Below are 26,229 nucleotides of genomic sequence, written 5' to 3' on the forward strand. Positions count from 1 at the left end.
TTGTTAAATTCATAAATATACCCAAGTTGACAACTAAGGACTATACCATACACGATTCATTGTGATTACATCATAAATGCCAAAACTACAGCAATATTCCGAGAATTTTTTGACTGCCCTGATATTTATCATTGTTTAAATTATTTGAAGTCACTTTCTATGAAGATGAAAACAACAATAGTGAATCTAGAGAATAGAACATATTCAATACTGAAGAACTTTGCATTTTAAAGTACTCGGTAGAATTTACGAAAGTAGAATAAATAGGAGACATGTAATCAAAGAAAATATCTTCTCTGTATAATGTGTACAAATAAGAAATAGTTTATTGTAAACTAATTAAAATTGACAAGATGTTAATGTTATAAAATAAAATAACTTAGTAGCATCATTCTCCAAAATTGTACTGCCGTTGTAAAATTCAGTGTATACCAAATTCCATTATTCATTAGTTACGCTTGAGTTTATTGCGTATGTAGCTTGTTGAGAACAAACTATTGAGGATAACAATATATTACTCATTTGTCTGTTCACAAGGTAAAAAAAAAATGTCAATTAAGTTACTTACGATTTGTAAATAAAGTATATTGCAAATAAATAAAATTGATAGTTGTAGATAATAGTTAGGTTTCTAAAAGCGTAATGTTAAGTAATTGAGACTATTAATAACACTTAAGGATAGTTAAAAATGACTAAAGAAAACTCAATGTTAACATTAAATATAAATTAATAGCAAGACATTAATTGATTAACATGCACAAATTAAGTTTCCCTGTGATAGTACAGTACCTCTTTGTGAAACTTATTCAAAGAAGACATGTTCACTCACCATTTTTCTATTTAGCTCATTGATTTATGTGAGGAATTACTTTCCTGCCTTCTTTGAAATGAACTGGAGAACTGGAATTTAATGAAGTGATTTTACTGATTTTTTCTTCAAAGCTAGTTAAATGTTCTATGTTTTTTCAAGTTAAATTTGCATTATATGTAAATTTAATGTTACTTGAATTTAAATTTGATTACTAAATATTAAAATTACTGTCAATAAAATTTAATATTCATGAAGTAAGGGTCTTTTAAATAAATTTGAAGAAGTCAGTAAAATTAAACTATTACAATTCCAAATCATTTCAAAGAAAACACAAAAATAAATCCCCATATAAATGATTGGGCAAAGATGGCGTAGCTATCCAAGATTGTTAATATTGTTGCACTTGGTTTCACGAGATTCTGAAGAATTTCTCGTTAGCCACTTTTCTGTGTGTGTCTGTATATGTACTCTTTTTTTTTTTTTCATAAAAGTGTGCGCGTAATTTTTGGTGTGGAATGTTGTGTTATACTTAGAATACGTCACTACACAAGTTTCATTTCGTGTTATGCACAATATTCTGCCGAAACAATAACACATTGAAATGTATTTAACATTTCAATCACATTCTGCAAGTAGTAAACGTCTATAAATGCGAGATCTTAGAAGCAATAATTCCTTCCCAAGATGTTTCCTGCCTAAAACTTTGATATGTTTGGGTTGAGTTAGAAGTCTAAAAGTTCATTCGTAAGATAAAATTTGGTTAATTCTAAAGTTTTAGAAAGCTAAACTATTAACTTTTGCTGAAGTATTTAGTTGTGCCTTTCCTGCAACACTTGAATTATCCAGATAAACAAGCTGTGTTTAGTGACAATATAGCTATAGAGCCTTACCTCGTTACTTGTCATTTGTAAATAAAATCTAGTAGAAGTTACTCAGTGTAGGTGGTCACCCTATATCAATTCATATGAATATTTAAATAATAGTATTTCTATACAATAATAAATATTGAATGAAACAATATATATATATATATATATATATATATATATATATATATATATATATATATATATATACAAACATTAATTTAAAATTCAAATATTCAAATTTGAGCTATTTCGTTTAAAATACCGTAACATACTTCTTAAGAAAAACACAATAAGATTATTGTACTTTGTTATGAGTTTCATCCTTAAATATGGGAACTAATCGCTTCTTGAATAAATATGTCAACTAAAAGTGACATAAATACACAGTACAACCCAACCCAAAATAATCAATTATCTCATAGTATCATGCTTATTATTTTATAAAAACATTTCGCAACATTGAGCGTAATTTCTAACATGGAATCAAGGTGACTTTTTCTTTGATCGCTTATCTTGAAATGATTCTGTAAAATGAAGTTAACATTGAAACTTATGCAATGAAGGACATTGGAAGTTTTAGGAAGCAAAATCAGGTTCCGGCTGTTTAATGTAGTCGATTTCATATATAGTTTATATAAATTGTTGGAATAGTACTTTAAAAAATTTAGAAAAATGTTCCTATTTAAATTCACACATAAGCCTTATCATTAATACGTTTTAGACATTTTTGAATGTAAACCAGATGTATTTACACTTCTATTGGGTGTTGAAGACTTTAACGATGATATTTTGTACTGGATTCTTATTCGTGGATGTGCAAACAAAAGAAGTTGAGAGATCTCGGAAACAACTGTCAAAAATAAAAGCTCATCTATGTAAAACTCTTCTTTTGATTCATTCTTTGCTAACTGTTACATTTTTTTAACCTGTGCATGAAAGAGAAATCATGTTTTAGTGTGGTGTCTTAAAATAAAGCATATATGTGATATTGCTTTACTTTTCACCTTATTTTAATTAAGCGGATTATATGAAGAAATACTTTTTTTAAAAAAAAAGTGTTCCAATGACAGTTGAACAGTGTTTGAAATAGCATGATTTCCTTTTGGTATGTGCTTAAGTATAATTAAAGAAGAAATAATACAACACTTTATGGTTTCCCTCCATTAAAGCACTTGTTTTTCCAACCCTGATATTTAATTATGGTATTGATGAGTTCAAGTAAGCTATCCAATTTATAAGTATTGTTTTCTTAATCCAATAACAAACGCCTTCCTTCTTGTTTTTTTATTATTTAGAAATTTTAAGTCTCTTTTACAGACATTAAAATCTGATGATTATATATTTTTATCTAGTTAAAAAAAACAACCCTATTGTAATACCTACCACATTATTCAACATGATACCAGTTCTTTATTTTGTTCTAGATCTTATATACAATGTACGCCACTATACTTATAATAACAGAAACATATGAATTTAATTCGATTGATAGTGTCGAATATTCCTCCTGAAAATGAAGTAGTAAAACCTATGTGAGTCATCCGTTTTCTTCTTTAACTTCGTTAGCAAGTATTGTAAAATTACGGTTTCCTTAAATCTCCTTAATGTTTCCGGTCGGGCATAATACAAAACATTTCTGCTTATAGAGTTGAGGGTAATATTAACACCTTAAAAATACGTTATAGAAAAAAAGTATTTTCTTTAATTTCTTTGTCTTTTTTCTACGATACGCGGTTAATCTAAAGTTACTTCTGATATGCGCTTTCAAATATTGTTGCTGATGTTAAATTTACTTCATAAAAAGATAACGTGTATATCTATATATATGTCTCAATTGTTATTTTGTTGCATAAATTTAAATTAATTCGAATAATAATATATTTTGAACTATAAAAAACATTGTGAAATAAAATCAATAATAAAACCATATAAAGTAAAATATAATTCATGTATTTGTTCGTATAAATTATGATGTAAAACAATTTACGTATTAAATTCGATCCGCAAATGTTTCGCTGTAAAATTTCGCATTTTCTAAAACAGGTCAAGAGGTTCAAACATACATTAACTTAAATAAAAGAAATATTAAAGAACATTTCTAACACAATTGTCTTTTTCCAGAGTTGCTACAGTACCATCTTCAGCTTCCAGCTGTTTCTTCTGGTAATGTTATATACTGCATACAAAGTGTTTTGATTCCTATTATGTGTTTTTTTAAATAAAATACACCAAATAATTAAAAAAAAGAAAGTAGTTCCTCTTCCTCACAGCATCATCGTGGTGGTTACGGTTGGGAACAAAGAATTCAACCAGCACATTTTTTTCATCTCAGTGATCAAACGAAAGCAAATACTACACAAAAAGAGTCGTCAACTGAATTTGCTTGATTTCCCATTCCAGATGTTGGGATGATCATGATGCAGGCAGGCATGGTGAAAGGTGGCTTGGCTCCATCATATCAGACCTATATGGAGGGTAGGGGCTTGCTCTGCTCCTCTCACTGTCTGCCGCACCTTCGTTTGTTGCGCTCCTTTGCTAGCTCCCAGAATGTGCTGCCTTGTTAGGGGATGTGTCCTTTGGTGCATGATTGAAATATTTAGCAGAACATTTCTTTTTTATAATTATATTTTTATTTATTTATTTTTTAAACAATTGTAACAAGGTACTAAATTTTAAGCCTGAATTGGAAAGTACTCGCAGTAGCATATGTTAGCTATGGATGAAGGCATGGGGTGTAATGAATCGGTGGGATTTGTTTTTTAATAACAAAAAGATAACTGCAGATTATAAGAGCTTGATGTAATATCTGATTGTGCTCGACACATATATTTACATTTATTTCTTTATTTGTCCTTACTAACATGACAATTACATTCAGACAATGTGACAAGGAATGGATTGTTGCTGTTTTATTTGTCTGCCCAAAGGGACACATTCTCTTCCAGTTTTGTAGGTGCTTGCAAGACTTAAAAACAAATTCATAGACGCTGTCATTTCTCGTTTAAGGTAGCAAGTGCTAGTTTTTTTGAAGGACAGAATGAAGCTTAGTCTTTTTTGAAGCCTTTATTTATTCATATGTTGTTAACTAGGCATTGCCTGCGACCAGTGGAACACACATATATGTTCAGGCTTGGTATGAAACTGCTGCAGCCTTCACGTACAAGTACCATATATCATTATTATTATTATTATTACTATTATACATAAATATATATTTAAAAAGTATTATTATTTTTTGTTTCATCTGCACCCACCTATAACAAGCAGGTAAACACAGAAACTTGTTTTTGAAGTTAATTTTATACCCACCTCCTCCCCGACTAACATTCGTCTCCCTTTTTCTCTTCTGCTGGACAGTGGCGACGTTCAGGAAAGGAGTTCGTGCCGTGCAGATGGTGGGTAGGGCAAGTACGTATCGATCTCTCCCTGCCTGTGTGTCTTCCAATAGATTGGAAACCCTCATAACTGTCACCAAAACACCAATACTCATTGACAGACAAAATACAAACAAAACAGTCCAAAATATATATATTTCTCTCTCTCTCTCTCTCTCTCTCTCTGTCTTTCTATCTGTCTCCAATCTGTGTATCTCCAGTGTTATCAGCCCTGTTGTCTCCCAATATAGTGTTATAACTCCTCACTTGTGTGTGCATGTCCAAAACAAAACAAAAAAATTAAAAAGAAAGAGAATAGTTGTTTCTATCAACATTTCCATTGTTACACTATCAATTTGAATGTTATCTTTCAAGTTGTCTATCCAAAAATGAAATGAAATGAAGAAAAAATGAAATTTTTAACTTTTATTCTTTGTGATATGAACCACACTGCCAGTTTTTTTATATATATCTATGCCGAGCAGTTACAAGATAAGAGAATATTAAAGAATGATAATGTTTTGCAAGATAGGTTTAGTTTCGAAGGCGAAGAATGTATGATTGTATACAGATCGGAAAGGTAACTGCTCAGCTGTTCACTGTTTTGTCGACTTTTTGCACTTTTCGTGAAAGTTCACACTTTATAAAACAGAACTCAGCACAAATCACCTGCATCCTCTTGCAAAGAGAATAGGGAATTGCTGACAGAAAGTGAGCATAAATGCATAAAACTTGACTAACAAGTAAATAATAAAATGATAAGTTGGTTTAAAAAATCTTTATTGTGAGACTTCTGCCAGTAATTCCTCCATTTTATATCCAATATAATAAGATTTGTCGTCGCTTTATTATTATTTATTTTTAAAAAAATCTCCAAATACAGTGATCTCAACAATTATTAATATATAAATGTCAACGTTTTCGAATTATTGGGTCTAACGGACGATTTTGAAAATCAAAGTACGATAGTGTTAATAGGGGAATAAAGACGAAAAGTATTTTAAAATTTATAAAGAGAACTGGTAGTCCTCGAATTTCGATAAACTTTGTATTCAAATAGTAAAAGATTAACTGCATTTCTTCGTTTCTTATGTCTTTTTGTTCACTTTCTACTCTACTCTCTTTGCTTCTTTCTTCACACTAAAAGAATGTGCAATGCAATAATAAATGAAAAGCATTTATTATATGAAATCTTGTTAATTTCTTCATAACTATTTTTCTGCAATACGTAATTTAGTTCTGTCTTACTACTAACATATGATCTAGTAAGCTAAAAAAAAAACAATAGATTCCCAGATATAAACTACAGTAAAAATTTTTCTTTGCAATTTTTTCAAATTTATGCAGAGTTTCTCTTGTTTTATCAATTTAAAAAAAATCAGGACTTAAATAAAAAAGAAAAATAAAATAAAGAGAATTTGTTTTTGTCTGAATATCATCTTTTCAGCAAAAATCAATCTGTCATAAGCAGGATACTTTCCGTTTCAATGTCTGTTTTACTCATAGTTTTGTTTAAAACTAAAAAATGCTTCTTCTACCTCTCTTAACGTGCTACGTTAGGTGAGGATTACACATATGCAAGTAAGTTAGGGTGAAAATGAAAACCTTTTCACTTTCATCAGTTGCAGCTAGGCACCTTTGTTTCCTCTCTCTATTTCACTACGTTTATCTTTCCTCCACATCGTTAAATATTGATTTACCTTCTTTTTTATTTCTGTTTATTTTGAATTTTTATTTTCTTATTATTTCTCACCTGTAGTCTATTTTTCTACCTCTACAATTCTCATTCATTTTTCAATCCTTTTTTTTAAATACTTGGCACTGTTAGCAGAGGGATGGGTGCTTTCTGTATAATGCACTTCAGAATGACCTTATATAGTATAGTAAATCAGTAATAACCTTTTTTTTAAAAAAAAAAAGAGAATTCTCTTACAGTGCATGGTACATGAAAGTAATGAGGTGGTTGCAGTAGAAAAAGGGAGTTGATTTTTTTCTATATAAAAAGCATGTATGCACTTGCCTGAGCAATAGAATCTATATATATATATATGCAGTACTGCACTTTTTTTAGCAGCGGAATGATGGTGAATGGCATGCCCAGGTTCTCTAAGCATGTAAATTCCAGTACTGCTTGATATCTTGACATTAAGAGAAAAATCGTGCTTAATACACTATATCTTTATTTTTAAAGTAGAAAATTTATTATTAATTATAATTATCGTGCGATAAAATCTATAACATAGAGTTTTTTCAGCTTCATAATAATAGCTTGAATGATCCAAGCTTTTACCATGTACTATGTAATATATTACCGTCTGTTTCTTTCTATCTCTCTATCTTTCCTTCTCTCTGTGTATCTTTATCTTTTTTAAAAAAGTCTCTCTCATAGTAATACCAATATTTGTAGTAAGTAGAATTTCCTTAACATTAATATGTTGTATCGTATTTCACAGTTGTAAATAGTGAAGCATCACTGTTGTTGTGGTAATAGTGCATTAGTATTTTAATTTATTTTTTTTTAAAGAGATATCAAAATATTACTTTTAAAAAGTGCTAGTTTTTAATTTTATGAACTTTCTTTAAGAAACCTGAAAATTAGATGTTTCTCTCATGCAGGCAGACCATATACTACAAATCCATACTTGCATTACTCTTTGGAAAATAATATATTTTTTAAAACAAGTAACTTTTATATATAAATATATATTTATGGTTGTATCAGTAATCTACAGTAATGCAAGATATTTTCAGAGCTAAACAATGTTGGATTCATTCATATACAGTCATTTGAATGCTGCTTAGTGAACAATTGGTTGAGTAACGTCAGCAGTGTCATTTCTTGCAGATGATCACCATCCTCCCCCTACGTTCACGCCACCCGAGTTACCCAAGAAGGTTCACGTCAGAGGTATAGGATTTGCTTCCTAACAAGAAACGAAAATAAACAAAAGCATGCAGCATGGCGCAGACTTGGAGGTCGGAGGATAAATAAGGCTAACAAGCGGTGTTGTTATTTATCATTTCTGTTTTCGAAATATAGTTTGTTCTAATTTGTGTGTACAAATTCAGCGTAAGATTGGGAAAGCTTTGGATAAAGTGAGATCCTCAGCTGACCAATTACGTATTTATTATTATTATTACTCCTTTAAAAAATATTTTAATATTAGATTACCAGTGTAAGAAATGCTGACCTCCGAGTCCGGCCCACTGCATTGAAGTATCTAATTCATTGCTTGGTTCAAAACTTAGTAGTTGCTTCCAATTCTGTTACTCAAGCACTTGTATACACTGTAACAATTTCTGTCTGCTTCACTTTTAATCACAAACCAAGTAAGATTGTTTTGGCCTTCACAATACCCTCCCCCTCCCCCTTTATAAGCTTGTGCACTTCAAACCCCAACACATGTATATGTATATCTATACCAGCTTTTGATTAGAAAAAAGAATAATATAATGCCTAACTTTCTGTATGATTTAGGTATTTATATCGTGTGTATACCTATATATATATATATATCACGTGAAACACGCAATAAATTTATTTTTATAATTTAAAAAAATAAATATTTGTTGTGTGTACAAAGTCTTAATTCAATGTGAAACAAGGCATTATCTAAATATTTTATTTCAAATGAAGTGAAGGCCATAGAACGATTCTTTCTAAGGCAATTTCTAGCCCATCTTATGTTGGCCTTTTTTTCATGACGCTTTCCTAGTAATGACAGTAGCAAAACTACGTAGTGTCAGTAGATGTAGAGGTATTTAGTTGTAGTTGTAGTTAGCCTGCGTCCTTTTTGATGTTTGCGTCCTTTTCCTGCCCATCAACGTATAATTCAAATACTTGGTTATGTTTATTTTTCTGTATAATAGTATCAAATAAAACTCATTTTGTTCCCTCCTGGATGATTGTATGTAAGCAAACATTATTTATCCTTCCTCCTTAAACATTAATTTAATGTATTTAATGTGTGAAGTTTATTTCTTTATGTATGTGTATGTGTGTATATGAATGTATACGTGCAGATGTAGCCACATTAAGATAAATATCAACATGTATTAAAATAGATTATGGAAAATATTATTTCGTTTAGTCATCTTGCAATAATTTTTCTTTATATCTTATATACATCTTCAAAAGTGATTCTCAAATTAGAATTTAAGTGAAGTTTGAAAAAATAAATGTTTTATTCTAGGAACAAAATAATTTAATAAGCACTGCTTTATAAACTATTTGAAACAAGATTATTTCTTCTAATGTAGCAATTTGGTTAAATTAAAATAACTTATTAAAGAATAAACGAATAAACGGGAAAACTTATTCAAGTCGGGTAAGCAATTGAATTGTGATCTACTGTTTCCAAAAGACACACAATCTTTCATTATCTTTATAACCTCACTGGACCAGTTAATATATATATATATATATATATATATATATATATATATATATATATATATATATATAAATCGGTTTTCATACTTCTCGTAGAAGAAGTATGATTTATCAAGTTGCATACAGAATGTACGATTAATTTCCAATTCATAATAACAATAATAAATATTTCTACTCTTGTTAGATATCGTGAGAAGCATATTATCATACATAAACATTGTAATATAACTATGTATATTTCACTTAATTTAAAATAGAAACAGCTTGTTTTTTGCCTATTCTCGGACATAAATGCAATAGCCTGAGTTGCTACAATATATGCTATCATTACTAACACCTCAACCACTGACATCATAACATCCCAATGTTTACATCCACTTCAAAGTAATCTGTTTGTTTTGATTAGGTTTGTTCTCTACTTGGGTAGAAGCTGGAGAATTTTTAATATTCCAAAAAGCTGTTAATCATTTCTCTATAACTTGAAAACCTTATGGTCGATTCTCTGCTCACACCTTTTCACATACCACTAGTTCCATTGTATATTTCAATATTAATCTTATGCAATGTCCTTAATATGTTGGATAATACAGAGATATGTTAGTTGGTTTATGGTTTAAGCAAAAATTTCTCTCTTATCCTATATCTGAAATAGTTTTTTCTTCTTTTTCTGGATTTTCTTCTTTCTAATCATTTTTTCTTATATCTACAGCAATCATCGTAGAGTTTATTTATGTTACACACAGTAATTTTATTCATTTTAACCGTGTGAGCAGTTAAGGTTCTCGCATCAAAATTGAAATTCCTGAGTTTGAATACCGTGGCTTGTCATCCTGTATGTAGTACCACTAGGTGAACATTAGAATGATACTTTTAAATATATATAAGCCGTGCTCTAGTTTCTTGCAAAAATTTCCTTTCATCTCCCATTTTGATGTATCTAGCGTAAAATGACCTTCTGCCTGAATATAACATTTTGTTAATATCATATTGAAAAGTATTAAATAATTGTTCTCTCTCTTTACAATACGAACTACATAGAAACAAGCATCTCTGCAGCTGTTTTAAATACATTTTCAATTGTAAGGATTTAAAAAATCAAATTACTAACTCGTTTATCTTTTAAGTATACGATTTCAGTACTAATCTGACGGAAGATCAGAAACTTCCATTTTAATCAATGGTAAGGCATTTGAGCCAAAAAGCATGCGTAAATTCAATTTAGGTTATGAAAAACAAGTATTCTAGATTTGATCAGCTCTTGAAGATGTCTGTATGAAGTATACTTAAAACAAAATCCGCGATTTATTGAAATTAATGCTTTTGTAATACAATTCATAACCGTGCAATTCTTTCATTTTATCTTTATGAAATTCTTTTCGTGGTTCCCGTTTATCCATGATTTGCTCTTCTGTGTTAACTTTAAAAATTTAAATGTAGTCTTGCTAGAACAAACAATTGTAACTTTTAAAACCTTTTCACTTACACGCGTAGGTAAAGACGTGGACAAGTTCAAGAATTTGCGCTTTCGTTTGATACAATTTACAAATTATAATACAAGTATTTTGAAAAATAGATTACCGATCGTTTTATCTGAGAAGGGTAAACACTCGCCAGGATTAGAAATTATGAAGTTCCATTTAAAAAAAAAAAAAATCTTATTTCCAGTCTGTGCTGCAGAAGTTGAAAATTTCACATACCAGTATAAATTGTAATAGTTATTTTCAAGATATATATATTCTAGATAAGATATAGATAAGATTCTATGTATCAAATGTAAATGTAGTAGTGCTATTTTGGACTTCCAGAACAATCTAGTCATTATTTTTTAAAATGTAAAGTGGTAATTTTGATCCAAATCTGATACGTACTTATGACAATAACAAAGTTTCGTTTTATTATTTTTTTTATTAATATCATAATATAATCTCTTTTTCTCTTAAGATAACATTCAAAATACTTGTATAATTGGAAAATAAGCTTCAACAAAAATTTTAGGAATGATCATAAAATGAATCAAAATATTGCGATCTTGGCCAATAATTGTTTTTTGGATCAAGAGGCCACAAAATTTTTGAACGGCCCCTAAATCGAGTTTTTGTATTTTCTACGGAATAAGCACATCATACTGAACTAAGTGATCGTTTGGGTTTGGCTACACTATATGTAGTTCTCCAGATATAAGGTCTACAAGAAAAATTTTGATTGAAATATATTGGATCTTTTGATCCAAAAATACAGGCAGTATTCTACCTCTTTTAAGGTTTAGAGTATTGTATTTTATCAAAATATTAGTTACTATGATAACTATAGTCTGAATACCTTATAAAATGGTGAAAACTTTTAATTTTATTAACTGGCCAAAAAAGACTATTTAGACCGGCAGCTTTTTTAAAGTTAAAATGTATGAGTATGTCTTTGTTAAGATTCAGAAGGTTTGGAAGAAGAAAATAAGAAAGTTTTAGCTTAAATACATTTCCCTAAAGAAGCCCCTTTTTTCCGTGGGTATCGAAAGTATGATGAGAGCCTTACACAAGAAGGATTCTTCAATTCATTTAGAACATAGAACTTTCTCTATGTATTAAGCGTATTTTTCTGCTACATTTCAATGTAATTTAAGGGAAAGGCAGACATTTACGAAAAAAATTAGAATTTCCTTATTTTTCATACGTATATATGAAATCTGGAGAAATTACTTCCTTTCGTTTAAAATTCAAGTTTCAGTTTGTTCTGTAAGTTCAAAATTTCAACATTAAATTTGATATATGCAATTTCACACGTCATGATTTTAAGACGCTATGTGCGTACAACACTAAAATCCAAGTTAGGGATAACGTATGGCATTTAGCCGAACAACATAAAAATAAATCAGTATCAAGTATAGCTTATCAACGGGTTAATTAATTTAACCCGAATTAATCAGTCAGGTATTATATTTTACAAAATCTTTTACTGGAGTTCACATCATTGCTAATATGAATAAACAGTTTATTTTGCATCTCTTTCTGTTCATTCATGAGCCATATATAAATTACATTGTAAGAGTTATAAAATAATACCTCAACTAGCAAAAGAAATACACAACAGCGTTTCGTTGTTAAGAAAAATATCGTTTGAACAGATTTCTTCCTGATATTATCTTTCACACCATATTATAGTAAACTAAGGATTCTTTATATTGGGCTTTGATATTCTCTCTTTATTTCACTTATTATCGTCTACTTATTCAATATTATGTTATACATATATAAAAATATCTAGCTTTTTAGTTGCATTCTCTCTTCGTGTAACTTTATATTCTTCACCTATTCTTTCTTAATATTTTATTATACAGAGCTTAAAAGTTTTTATTTTGCAATTGTTTGGGTTCTTTAGAAAATTGGTGTACTTCAAAAACAATAGAAGCTCTTGTATGTATGTGGTTATGTGCTAACGTACAGTCATAATTTTTCCACATTAAGAAGTCATCAATAAATTAAATAAAATCATACTTATTCTCGAAACTACGAAGACTCACCGCTTCACGAAGCTTTATTCAGTAAACTGTCTTATTTTGATGAAAATTAATTTTAAAAGTGCTAGAAAGAAAACTTCGAGTATCACTGGTCTTTCTGTTTGTGATTTTAACGATTTTTGTAAATGACAAATTTGTAGCAAAGAAAAAGATTCGTATATTTTCCATTTTCATCACTAAGCTTTAATAAGAACCAGAAAGAATTCGTAAATTACAGACAACAGTTTTGTAATGGTTCCTCAAAATTGGTAACATTGCATCAATCAAGTGATATTTACTATAATTTAACTACATGGATTGAAAGGTAAAGTACCGCTAGTTTGTTTGTTTTTCCTAACACAAACAAGTATTTGAAATGTTATAAGTATTCGGGTGCATTCATTATTTAAAAAGATTGTTTCGAAAATTATTTCATTTTCCCCAGTATACATTTATACTCAATGTAGAAATTGCAGCAATAATGAATGGTCAGATTAATCAAAAGCTTTAGAATATGTACTGCAGTACTTTCATTTTGTAAACGTGTGTGTAAAGCGCATTTGCAAGAGTCTTACTATTTTCTTACTCGTACAGTGTGCTCACTTCATGGTCCTTCTTTAAAACTATAACAATAATTATGAATAATTTTATCTACTTTCCACAATACAATTTTTAGTATCCCTCGAATAATCCTTCCTGTCTGTCTAAAATCCTGAAGTTTTCAATAAAAATGAAAGTATTGGAAGTGGAAATAATGCATGTAGGAGGATGTTGTGCTGCTCAATATAGCAAACAGGAAACACTCGTAACCGTAATATTCCTGATTTTTTATTGCGTTAACATAACCAAAAGATTTTTATTTACTTTTTAAAATAAGTAAAATATTTAACTTACTTCCAACTCGTATTCGTAGCTCATTTTCATCCTTGATCACTATAAGGATATTTAACTGTACTAGAATGTGTTGTTAAGTTGAATTTGTTTTTAAAATACTTTCAGTTCTCTGCAATTTACATATACACTGTATTATCTATTAATGCCATCAGGTCTAAAAAATAATCGTATTAAATAACGAAATAAAAACATAAGTACTACCGGTTACGAAAGTTATATATGAAAGATCTTTCAGTAAGTTAAAAACTTTTTTAGAAAAAGGAAAGAAAATTTATTTGAGGTTTTGGTTAATAAGACTTAGAAAATATTCAGTGACATATATTACAGGATTTGTCATTGGGAGAAAACTCTCGTTAAGCTTAGCTTACATTGTGTTCCTTCTTTTTAAAAATTCTTAATGCTTCCCACATGCTTTGTTGTATGTTTCATGATTAATTGCAATTTCTTCTCAAAAAAGAAATTGTAATGAACAACAGAAAGGAAAGTCAAATGAAAAATCAATATTTTCTCGCTTTTTTGGAACTATGATACTAGTTAACTTCAAATTTTATGTGTAATTTAGGTAATTTACATCAAGAGAGTTGGCTGTAACAATCTTTAAACAAAAGTTAGATGTCGCTTTATTTTCAGCACACAATAATATACATTAAAAGATCTAAATGCTATGAATTTACGGCATCTATAACTTTTATGATTTGTACCTCGTGTATATTGTAAAGTTCTTCCCTTTGTAGGGGTAGGTAGAGCTTGGTTGAATAAATCAGAGTCCGAAATCGACTCTCACTACTGGCTTTTATTATAAAAATCTTTTAATATAATACAATAATATTTACAGAAATACTACAATAATTTCATTTTCTCTAATGTAAGGTAGAGAAAAAGTAGCCCAAGGCCGTGCAGTCTTAGGGAAGGATCTCTACAGAACTCCGGGCAAGCTAAGCAGAGTGAAGTAGGAAACCTCAATGGTCCGAAGTAAGCAGTGAGGGGGGTTAAGAGTCACAGAGCCCTGGAGCAGGCTAAGCAACTGAGGTTAGGATCCCGACAGAGCTCCGGGCAAGTTAAAACGGGTGGAAGAGAAGCCTAAAGTTCCGCAGCAAACTAGAGGCTTTGAGATTGGGTAACTCCTAGAGCTCCAGGCAAGCTAGAGGAGGGGTGACAAATCGCAGACTGGTGGCTGTCCATTGAATCCTCTTCGTTATATAGGCGCTGCTGTTCCCTTGTCGTCATGTGACTTGTATATGGTGCCGATGGTCCATCGTCTGCTTCTGTAGCAATCCAATGTGAGGTGTAGTACTCCATTGTAAAATACATGTGGTTGTTGTTTACAAACAGAAGCACGTATAATGTTTATAAACGCAAGCACATGGTACATTACAATATGCAGATAATATACATTACTAAGCTATACTGTATAAGAATCTTTCTAAATACTGTTAGCTAACTAAATATACTTGATTGATGCATAGTTTAACACTTTACATGATTTCACTAACGAAGAGAAAAAATATAAATTTTAATATTAATTCCTTGCACCGTTTTAGTTTTCTGCAGCAGCAAATTATTGTAATATGTTTTATATAATAATATGTTGCATTGTTAATATGAATTCCTGTTTATATCAGTTAATTACTAAACCTTATAACGATATTATTATTAACATCAAACAAGTACGAATAGTAACAAGCAAGTATCGTAAAAGTACTAGTAAGATACACTTGTTATGACAAAGTATTATTTTAAGTATACAAGATGTTTCAAAACAACACCGACAACGTTTGGGAGATGATTCCTAACACCACGATAAGACAAAAAGTATAGACCAACCTGGGTGCACAAATGCTTCCTTTCGGAATTATAGGCTGCCGAAAACATGAAAAAATGAACTTTAAAGGTCCATAGCTCCAATACTATGGAACCTACCGTAGTAGGGTCAAGACTTCACTTAGGAACTAGTACGTGTCCTATCCAAACATCGTGTTTCAGAATCCTGCGATACTTCCGCAACAATTTGTATAGAGGTAGTTGGTAAGTACTTCAAATTATATGCCTGTAGCCAAACTTCCACTATACTACGGTAGGTCCCACAGTATTGTAGCTATGGACCATTAAATTTATTATTTTTATGTTTTCGGCACTCTATAACTCCGAAAGGAGGCATTTGTGCACCCAGATTGGTCTATAATTCTTATCTTGGTGTCAGAAATCACCTCCCAAATGTTGTCGGTGTTGTTTTGAAACACCCTGTATATTACATTTCATTGAGGTTCTTCAAAATATTTACAATTAAATTTATCTGTGCTTCCAATGATGAGATTTGCTTGCTAGTATTAAGGTATATGAGATCTGAAAAGGATCAATATCATTCGAGAAAGAAATTACCATTATTTTCTTGCTTCATTCATTATGTGATATTTTATCCAATAAAGAACATTAAATAAACTCCCTCTAACTAAATCGTACAACAAGGAAATAACGGATAGAATTTTGATGCGTCACGGCTGCTATACATATGTGTTGATTTAGAGATAATATTCTAAAATTTACTATCAAAACAGAAGAAAATATAATTTCAAATAAAATACTCTGGTAATAGTACGGAATTTTAGTTAATATGGAAGAGCAAATCATATTGCTGACTTAAGGGATTACATAAAAAGTTTATATGGAACGAGTTTGTCTTATTTCTTTTCATGTTATCTTAATGTGGTTTCCAACTTCTACGCAATAGCAAATAGATGAGTATAAACCTTTATTTGGCTGCAAATGCTTTATTTTATTTATTTATTATATATATATATATATATATATATATATATATATATATATATATATATATATATATATTAGTGAATTGTATTAGAATATATATTTAAGTATCAGTTACAAAATTGTCATTTTAAAGTTGTAGTTAGATCATTAGTAGCTTCAAATATATATCACATATCTCATTAAATTGCGGTCAACGTAATTTTTTCAATAAACTACAAAATAGATCATTTGCTTTTAGAAACATTTTAATATTATTTGCTTCATTGTAACTACTGTTTTGTAATGAAATATACATGTATTGTGCTAACAAATATACAACTTCAAGTGCTTTGTTTGTTACTAATGTTTGTTATTAAAATATAAATAGAAAGAATAGTTTTTTGATAATAGGCCTAGTAAGATTTTTAAAATTGTAAACAAGTTAACTTGAAGAGATTTCACGTATTTTGCACTGCTGATAGACACTTGTGTAAGTTCGTTTCGTAGTTATCAGGTGAAAAACTGGTTGATTAAACACTTGTGTTGTTACAAAAATAGGTGAATAAATGATTCTTTTTTTACCAGGTGAGCCTGGCCGGGATCGAGAAGATGCACGTAAGTGAAAGTTCCAGAACACAAATATAGAAACGCCTTTTTTTTAAAAAATATATACATTTTTGATAATGAATTCGTTTTTATTTATTTATTTATTTATTTTTCGCTACGTGCAACGAAACGCAATCGTAGCGTTTTCTGTATGAATTGTTTTACAAGATGTAATTTTCGCCATTATCTATTATTTCTGTTTTACTCGCCCTCAGTTGCTGCATGTGATGAACATTTTAGTAAAAACTCTTTCTTTTTATGTCAGTCGATTCGACGAAAAGATTAAGCAATCCTTTTTGTTATCACATATTTTGAACGCTTTGAAATGACTCATTGAACTTATTTTTACATCAATAAGTTATAAGCATGCATAGATTTTTTTTTCTAAATATATTTCTTAAACAACTTATAGACACAATGAACACTTAACTGAACACATAGTAACACTACATATAATAACGGAACTTCAATAGTGCATTTCAATATAAATTACTTCCTTAGTTACATATCTTTATGTATAAATTATGTGGATTCATCTGAAGAACTTCTCAAAAGAAAGAACGGCAGGATTCGTACGCAAATCTTGCATATGTATTCGAAACGTTTGGACACTGTGATAAATCCCTCCACTTTCCGAGCACAAGATTTTATTTTTTTTAAGTTTAACGTCCCACGATTATCCTTCGAAGCTAATGGAGACTGTGATGATGATAATGAACGAAATGATACAATGAAGAATGTGGGAGGAGGCAAGAAAACCCCGAGAAAACCCATACGCACGAATTTTGAGTTCTATATATCAGGCTATAACGTAATTTCACCAATAATATACTTCATTTTTAAATTGATTATCACCTTGTTTAGACAACCTGGCATAATTGTAAGATGTTAAGCTAAGAACGTCACTTAATTCAATACCTTGTACGTTGTCTTATGACAGAAATCAATTGAGAAAGCAATATAGGTTTTACAAATTGGATTAATTATGTTAAGTAAAAATAAAATTAATAAACTACTTTGATAAAATTAATGCTACCGTAATAGCATCGAATTTATTCTATCACTTTTCTATAACATGAATTTCACAACACAAATCCTGAAATCGTCTTCGGGCATTTTCAAACTGCTTTTCCGTCCATCTCCCATCCATTCAATTCAATTGCTCAAGCACAGATGATGGTTGGTCGTTTTAACTGTTACCCATAGAATTAAACGACGTTTAAACTGTTACTCATAGAATTAAACGAATGGAAGCTTATCAAATTTGACACCATGCTTATTCTTCAAGGAAACCCGGATTCCCAATAACAAGACCAGATTGACCTTTTGATAGTACGCATTGAGACATATTCTTAAATTTAACGAAAAGAAAGTGTTCTTTTCGATTAAAAAAAAAGAAAAGAAAAAGAATAACCATTGGCCTGTCAGTTCTAAATAGCTTTAGAAGGAGCTATTGTTGCTGAGGAATGTAAACTGAGCTGCACAACCTTATTTGTAAACAATCTGTGAAGCTAAGGGCTTGAGTCCAATCGGAAAGCTTACAAAAGGAGCCGTTGGCAGGTATTTTAAACATTTTAAATTTTTTTGTTTCTTCTTCGTGAGTTCTTCCCGCGAAGTTCCGAACTATTAGCTTCCTACGTATTTTACAAGTATAAGGAGTTATTCTTCTTTCCCTCACAAATTTGATCAAGAGGCATGGGTAAGGGGATAAACAACAGAAGTTGCTAGTTTCGACTACTATCGCTAATTGTTGTTCCTATACATTTCCAGACTTTTCTGATGCTATCATATACAGCTTCCCGATGCTGAAAATTGCAAAATTTTGTAGTGCGTTTTGGGAACAAATTTTACTTCAATTTGTGGTAATTTTTCATCTAAACATGTCACTTTCAAAGCCATATAGGATGAGAAAATAATAATAGAAGAGAAACGTGGGCTTTTTCAAGTGAAATGGGAGCTTACATATTTTTGTTGTTAAGTGCATTGGAAGATAACCAGTTTAATATATGGGCAACATATTGGTGTACGGAAGGAGTACAACATAAAGCGCTGTTGCAAAATTCATCGTGCCAAGTTTGACTAATTAAAAGGAAAAAATAAGAATATCACTCATTCTAGCTTTGGAACTTCTTGTATAAAATAAGAGAAGATAAATTAAGAGACTTTAAATTGAACCTTACAAAACAACAAAATATATTCACTTAAGTACATAAGAAAAATGAAGCAGCAGTAAAGTTGCAAAACTGGCCAAAACTTCAAAATGCTTTGCTGAAGGTGAATTTATACAGAATTGCATACTGAAAACAGCTGAAATTTTGTGCTCTGATAATGTTAGTTCATTCAGAAATGTTTTGTTATCGAGAAACCCAGTGGCATAAGGGATTATCGATTTAGTAGGCGATATCGATAAACAATTACAAGACAATTCTATTTCATTTTCGCTAGTGATTTATAAAAGTGTGGATGTTTGTGGTGTCAGTGTTTATTCAGGAATGTAATTTTGATTTCATTGTCTTAAAAAAATGACATTATTCACTTCACGACACAACTACTGTAGAAAATATTTTCAGGGAAATGGAGGTCATTTTTCAAAAGTATAATCTTTCTCTAGAGAAGTTATTTAGTTTTGCTACAGATGGAGTTTCAGTAATGAAAGAAAATCGCTCCAGGTTCGTAGCTAAACTACTAAATAAACAGACCAGCAATTATCCTGACACTAATTTGCATAATTTCCATTATACATCAAGGAATTCTTTCTTTGAAAGCTTTAAATCGTTTGTTAAAATTCATCAAGAATACTGTAAATCTGATTCGTTTGCATGGTCCTTTTTAACGTTAATTTTCTTCATTTCTGGACATTGAAAGTTTCAAAGTTTATCTTACTACGCAGAAGTTTCCTGGCTTTCTTGCCATAATGTTTTGAAATGATCTTGACAGCTTTGTGAAAAAGAGACCATCTAAATGCTTTGAATTTAAAACTTCAGGAGAGAGATCAAATTGTAACTTCGATGTATGACTGTATTAAACCTTTCAAAATTAAATTTCATCACTAGGGGAATCAGCTATGCAATGACGATTTAACTCATTTTCCAAGATGCAAGGATTACTAACTATCAATATCTTCTTGTAGTTTCAATCAATATTTCTGCAAATTGAAATTAATTTTTACGGATTTTGGAAATAGATTTGCAAACTTCAAAGTGTGTGAAGAACAGTTTTCATTGTTTGAAAAAGCAAGTTCAGATCTTCGAATGAAAATTGTTGGAATACAATGTGATTCACAGTTGAAAGAAGAATATAGCGAAGTGTTACAAAATTTTACTCATATCTGCCAAAAGAGTATCTAAAATGTTCGAGTTTGCTGCTAGAAATTTAGCGATGTTTGGAAATACGCATGTTCGTGAACAAATATTTTCTATTAGAAAGGCAAATAAAAATCCCCCATAAATCGATACTTGTTGAACGTTTGTCCTTTGTGTTAAAAGTGCATCTTCAAAAACTCTCATTCCTAACATTGATAGACTTGGATCTAGAAAAGGTGTTAGCTTTCTGGTAAACACACATAGTTGATTGATGAAACTAGAAAATTTCTACTTCCTGGTAAGCAAAATTCAATCTTACATAAACATTTTTTATGTTGCTTGTAACATTTTTGTGAGTAACAAAATATCTAATTAAAATTGTAAAGCACTAGGCCCTTTGTCTTCTTAAATTTTAGTCATATATACGTGTTCCCAGTACCTGAGTAGATGGATACGTTTGTAGCCTTTTAATCAAGGGATCTCGGATTCGATTCCCGAAAGAACACAAGTGATTTGGATCCAATGTTAATCTATAGTCATCAACGTCGCAAATTGACACGCGTTCACCTTGTTCTTACCTTTATATTACATAGTATTATATTTTAAAGTACCGGTATCTATACGTTCAGGTCTAACATTAATACCGAATATATCAATATTACGCTGGAAATTGTATACTTCACAATGATATGAAGAACTTATCTATCTTTTTCCGTAGTAGAACTGTTCCTAATGTCACTAAAACTGTTCAGTAGAACTGTTATGTTATCAATAAAATCCGTCAATATTACCAGAACACCATATGCGATTCAATTTCCAGACTACGAACAAAGAATAGTAGCAAGTAATAATCAATTGCATATCGCAGTACGCTGAACACAATGTTGAGCAACGAACTGTGAAAACTGAAATGATATCGTGCATGGATTTATATTAGAATAATTTGAGAAAAACTATCTAAATTGGAAAACTAGCTTCACTGGCTTAACATGTTGGATATAATACATGTATTCCTGAGACGTATCAATAATTCACGAATTTGCTTGAACTTTAGAATTATAATTTGTTGTTGATAATTCAACTTCTGAATTATTAATCTTTTTTGTCGATTGATATTTCGAGCTAAGAGGTGCATCATGTAATATATAGATTCTCGCTGCTAACGTTGTATATCAGAAAAAGAGTAAATACTTCCCAAGGTCTTTGCAAGGGATATATTCCAATTTTAAATTACATATTATTCACAGTCTTGTTTTAATAAGATTCTTATGGAGTTTATTCTTCCTTTAACCTCATTTCTTCTGTTAAAACATTAGGGTAATCAATAACATTAGAAGTAATTTAGTAGCAACTATGAAAATCTCGACAGAAAATGGTATTGGGAATTGAAAGTTCTTAAAACTAAGGAAATATTTGTCTCAAGCTTGCACTTATACTCTTCCTTGCTATAACTTCCTTGATATAACACGTTGTATCTGAAGTTAAAAATTATTTATTATCAATCTTAGCTTATACTAATAATTCAGAAGCAACTTAACATTCTATAACATAATATTGAATTTAGTAACTTGGCTACAGTTCTTATAAAAATAATTCCGCAGTTACCTTTTTAGATTCATCTATTGAAAACAAAGAAAATAAATTAACTTTTCACAAGCTATTAACTAGCTGATCAAAAGTTAGACTTTCTTGGCTTATTATATATAATAGCGCATAATAATCCGTCTTGCTTGCATTAATCTGTCTGATAGGGATCTCAAGAGTTTGTGGACATACATTTAATCAATTTCCAGCTGTTCATACAGCAGTAGCTTCTGAAGTTATTGTAGTATATATTTACATTGGTTATTACTCGCTGTTCTATATTGTCATAGATTTTCAATAAAATTAAAATCTAGAAACTTTGCGGAGCAGTTGAGATGAGATCCTGAACTATCATTATTCTATTAAATACTTACTGGTAGATATTTAACTCTATGCACGCAACAATTATCTTAGAATAACAATATGGTATACTTCCTGAGGAGGATGCCAAACGGCTTACAATTCTAATTTAGAAATTGAATTTGTCCATGTAAGTCGATGCTTCTTAGGAATAGACTATTTGATGATCCGAAAATATTACAGAACTTCCTTAGGTTGAATAATCCCTTTAACATAGACCGAATGACAGGCTTCATTAAATACAAAGGGCACTTTTCAAAGTCCACTATTAGTTAAGCCAATAACTTGCTTTCAATTCTTCATAGACAAATGTATGTGTTGTCAATCCGCTTTAAATACGCAACTTTGTGGTAAACAGGAACGCAGGAACTTCTTCTGAGATACTCTAATATACAGTATATAAGTGCATCACGTGTAGATTTCTTTTCATTTTTCGCGGATGTTGATTATTTTGGATATTCATCGCAACTTGAAGCGATTTTTTGGTGGTATTAAACAAGTTCGGGGTAAAAAAGGCATGAAAACAGGCTAGAAAATGACTAAAGAAATTCTGATACTGAAAATCATTCTTTTGTCCATAGTCATTCTCCTATTCAAGATTTACTAACTATTACAGAGGTCGCTACTAATACCAATGTGTATATTGTGTATCAATACTGAGAAGACGGCGAGGAAAAACAAAATGTGTCCAAAACTTAAGAGGTAAAAGTATGCCTCCTATTCGGGAGAAGTCGATGAAATTCATAGGTGATATGGAAGTTATGGAAGTAAGACTCCACATTTATCGATTTTGACACCTACGGGAAGGGGGGATGTAGTCAACATCAATCTTCAATTGTCTTTTCTTCCCAGATTTCCTCGGGTACCCATTTTACAGAAGCTGGGTGAATCAGTAAGTTACGTAGGAAAAAAAGTAGAAAGATAAATAAATCCTGTCACTGCTGGATTGTTGGTGAGTAGAGACCTTACGGACTACGCCGCTATCGCAAAACAGGCCCGCAACCAACCACAGAGGTTTGGGAGGCCATGAATAAGATAGGGGGCCAAATCATTAAAAATGTTCTTACAAATATCTAAATTGTGATTTTTGTATTGAGGTCTGGAGGGGCCATGAAAAGTTTAGGGAGGCCAGGCCCCCTAGCCCTTCTAGTTGCGGGCCTGTCGCAAAACAATTGTTTTCATTAGCTAAAGTTTAAATAGACACATATACAACTTATTAAAGTTATTACCTGATTTTATACAAATCCAAATATTATTTTCTTTCCTATTATTTCGTCCTTAGGAAAGATAATTTCTAAGATCTTTCGGCGATTCTAAGTTTTCAAGTATTTCAATTTAACCGGAAAATACGATGACTTAGTGGTAGAGCGCTTACCTCTGGTGTGTAGGGTCAATGATTCGATCTCCGGAGTTTGTGATGGACAATGTGTTCGTGGCTTTTCTCGGTATGCTCTCGTTTCCTCTCACATTCTCATTCCAATAATTCTTCCATTATCATTCACTTGCCTTAATCATCCGTCTACCTTAGCCTAAAAGGCGTAACGTGGAACGTTAAATTGAAAGATTTAAACTTAACTCTTTTAGATGAATAGTGGAAAACGCTAATTTCTGTAGTGCATATTTTTTTAAAAAATGAAATGAAATCTTTGAGTTTTACGTCCCACGATTATGCCGGTTAGGCTAAAGGAGATGGTGATGATGAGTAATGAATGAATTGATGGAATGAAGAAAGTGGGAGGAAACGGGAGAACCCCGAGGAAACCCACGCACACGGTGTTTGTCCACCACAAAGTTCACTTGGCGGGGCTGGGATCGAACCCGGGACCTCAAGCACCAGGGGTGAACGCTCTACCATTTAGCCACCGCGGCCCTGCATATTTTAATTTCAGTTCCCTCGGACATGTAAATTTCAGTTATATATATACAAAAAACCGTAGGGTAGAAAACAGTATGCACTTTGTATCATTTCTTTGTAAACAAAAATTCTGAAAAATTACGGAAAATATTTTAAGACTAAAAGACCATCACGTTAAGACTTCGATACATGATCAGTTTCCATATATTAATAAATAACACAATTTTATCATCTATTGTTAATACATAACCCAACAATCTCACCTTAAATATGTAACTCGGTATCTTGAAAACCAAATGGTGTTGCATATTTAAAATTACTTTATTTTGAACATATAACAAAATCGCTAGAGATTGGACGAGCTATTGATTTTATAAATCCTGAGAATCTTTCATTACCTTCTCCTCACGCCTTATTTATAGAAATTTCATAAAATATAAACCATTCCTAATCTATATTTTGTACATTGTTTTTTACTGACAAGGCAAATTCCATCTAAATATTGTCAAATCTCAGAAAAGTAAGGAATTTGATCTACAAAATTTTATTGCTATCTTTACCTTTCCACACATTTATTAACGTATGCAGAAAATAATGTTACTGAAATTTATATGTTTTTTTTTTTTACCTTTACAATCTTTGAATTAACATATCTATTACGAAAATCATATTTTTTATTAAATTCACAAGGTAATTGAATATGATGAAATATAGTTTCAGACCAAAGTTTGCAAGCAAACTAAACAAGAAATTAAATCCCTTCAAAATAAAATATAATTGTTATATTTTCGCTGTTTGAAGTCACTATACGTGACGAGGTAGATGATTCTGAGTATTTTTATCACGCGTATTTCATGACTGGCATATATTTCATGTATACAGGATGAGTCGGAAGAAAGAGAGACGTAAGTGTAATTGCATTTGGTCTTTCAAAAGGATACTGCATCTACGAAGTGGCTGACTACTAACTTGTAACACAAAGTGCAAAAAGAGCACCTGAAGGACTACATAAAATCTACCGTGAGAAATGCGTATAAAGCATGATGGTGTATAAAGAAGGGAGGAACTATGATGGTTGAAGATGTTTCATGTGCAAAAATTGGCCTTTTTTAATTAGTCATTTATTTGAACTTAAACTAGATTTCGTTGGTCATTTATTTGATTATCCACTCGAACCAGCTGGGATATATGCGGCTTCTGGGCGAATAGTGCTTTATTTTGTCTAACATCTCACCAGGCCCATAGCCAGCCCAAAAATGTAAGGGGGGCCGACCCAACCATATTATAGTTCATTTGCAAGCCTACCATGAAAATTTTAGGGGACCACTGAAAATTTAGGGGGGCCCGCCCCCCGTGGATACGGGCCTGCATTTCACTGATAACCTAATTGCGGACATAACAGTTTTTAAGAACGATACGCGCATTCGGTTAATTACCACATGTATCGAACACAACTGACACTAATTGAAACAACAGGCATACGAACAATCTTTCACTTTTTCTAGCCACCAAATCCCACAGACTTGAGTTTTACTCTGTGGAACCACATAAAATAACGGGTTAAGCATAGCCATAGACACATTAGGAACCTTCCCAAACAGTAGAAATAATTAATGACAGAATGGCTTCAAATTGATCTGATCATCATCCACATTTATAGCCTCCATGCCAGACGTATTTCTGATATCATTCGCTCTTAAAAAAATGTTCTACTAGGTATGATTAATATCGGAATTTAATTGTTTGTCCAGGTGCTTATAATAGTGTTCCACATCTAGTTAAAATTATGTATTTCCTTAAGTAAAAGATTTACAAGTTGCACTTCTGCAACTATTCAAAACAGCTATTTAAAACATTAATACCTATGCTTTAATTTTAGCTCTACATTTACTCCGGAGCTTCTATCTTGATGATATTATTATATTTAACATGTTAGAAGTCCA

At 31.0% G+C, this 26,229-nt stretch overlaps 1 protein-coding gene across 4 annotated transcripts in view; it reads left to right on the plus strand.

Annotated features, from left to right (window-relative positions):
- Positions 1 to 26,229, plus strand: part of slo (calcium-activated potassium channel slo) — a 503,706-nt gene that overhangs the window by 421,111 nt on the left and 56,366 nt on the right. Inside the window, exons 15-19 of one of the 4 annotated variants that reach the window (XM_081770216.1) lie at positions 4,081 to 4,155; positions 5,038 to 5,088; positions 6,615 to 6,635; positions 7,900 to 7,962; positions 17,165 to 17,194. In XM_081770216.1, the coding sequence (XP_081626342.1) occupies positions 4,081 to 4,155; positions 5,038 to 5,088; positions 6,615 to 6,635; positions 7,900 to 7,962; positions 17,165 to 17,194 (240 nt within the window). The remainder of the gene's footprint in view (positions 1 to 4,080; positions 4,156 to 5,037; positions 5,089 to 6,614; positions 6,636 to 7,899; positions 7,963 to 17,164; positions 17,195 to 26,229) is intronic. The other 3 variants (XM_081770211.1, XM_081770217.1, XM_081770212.1) reach the window with 3 other exon arrangements.

This window comes from Thermobia domestica, chromosome 1 (assembly GCF_964235325.1).
Source record: "Thermobia domestica chromosome 1, izTheDome1.hap1.1, whole genome shotgun sequence".
NCBI classification, from domain to species: domain Eukaryota; kingdom Metazoa; phylum Arthropoda; class Insecta; order Zygentoma; family Lepismatidae; genus Thermobia; species Thermobia domestica.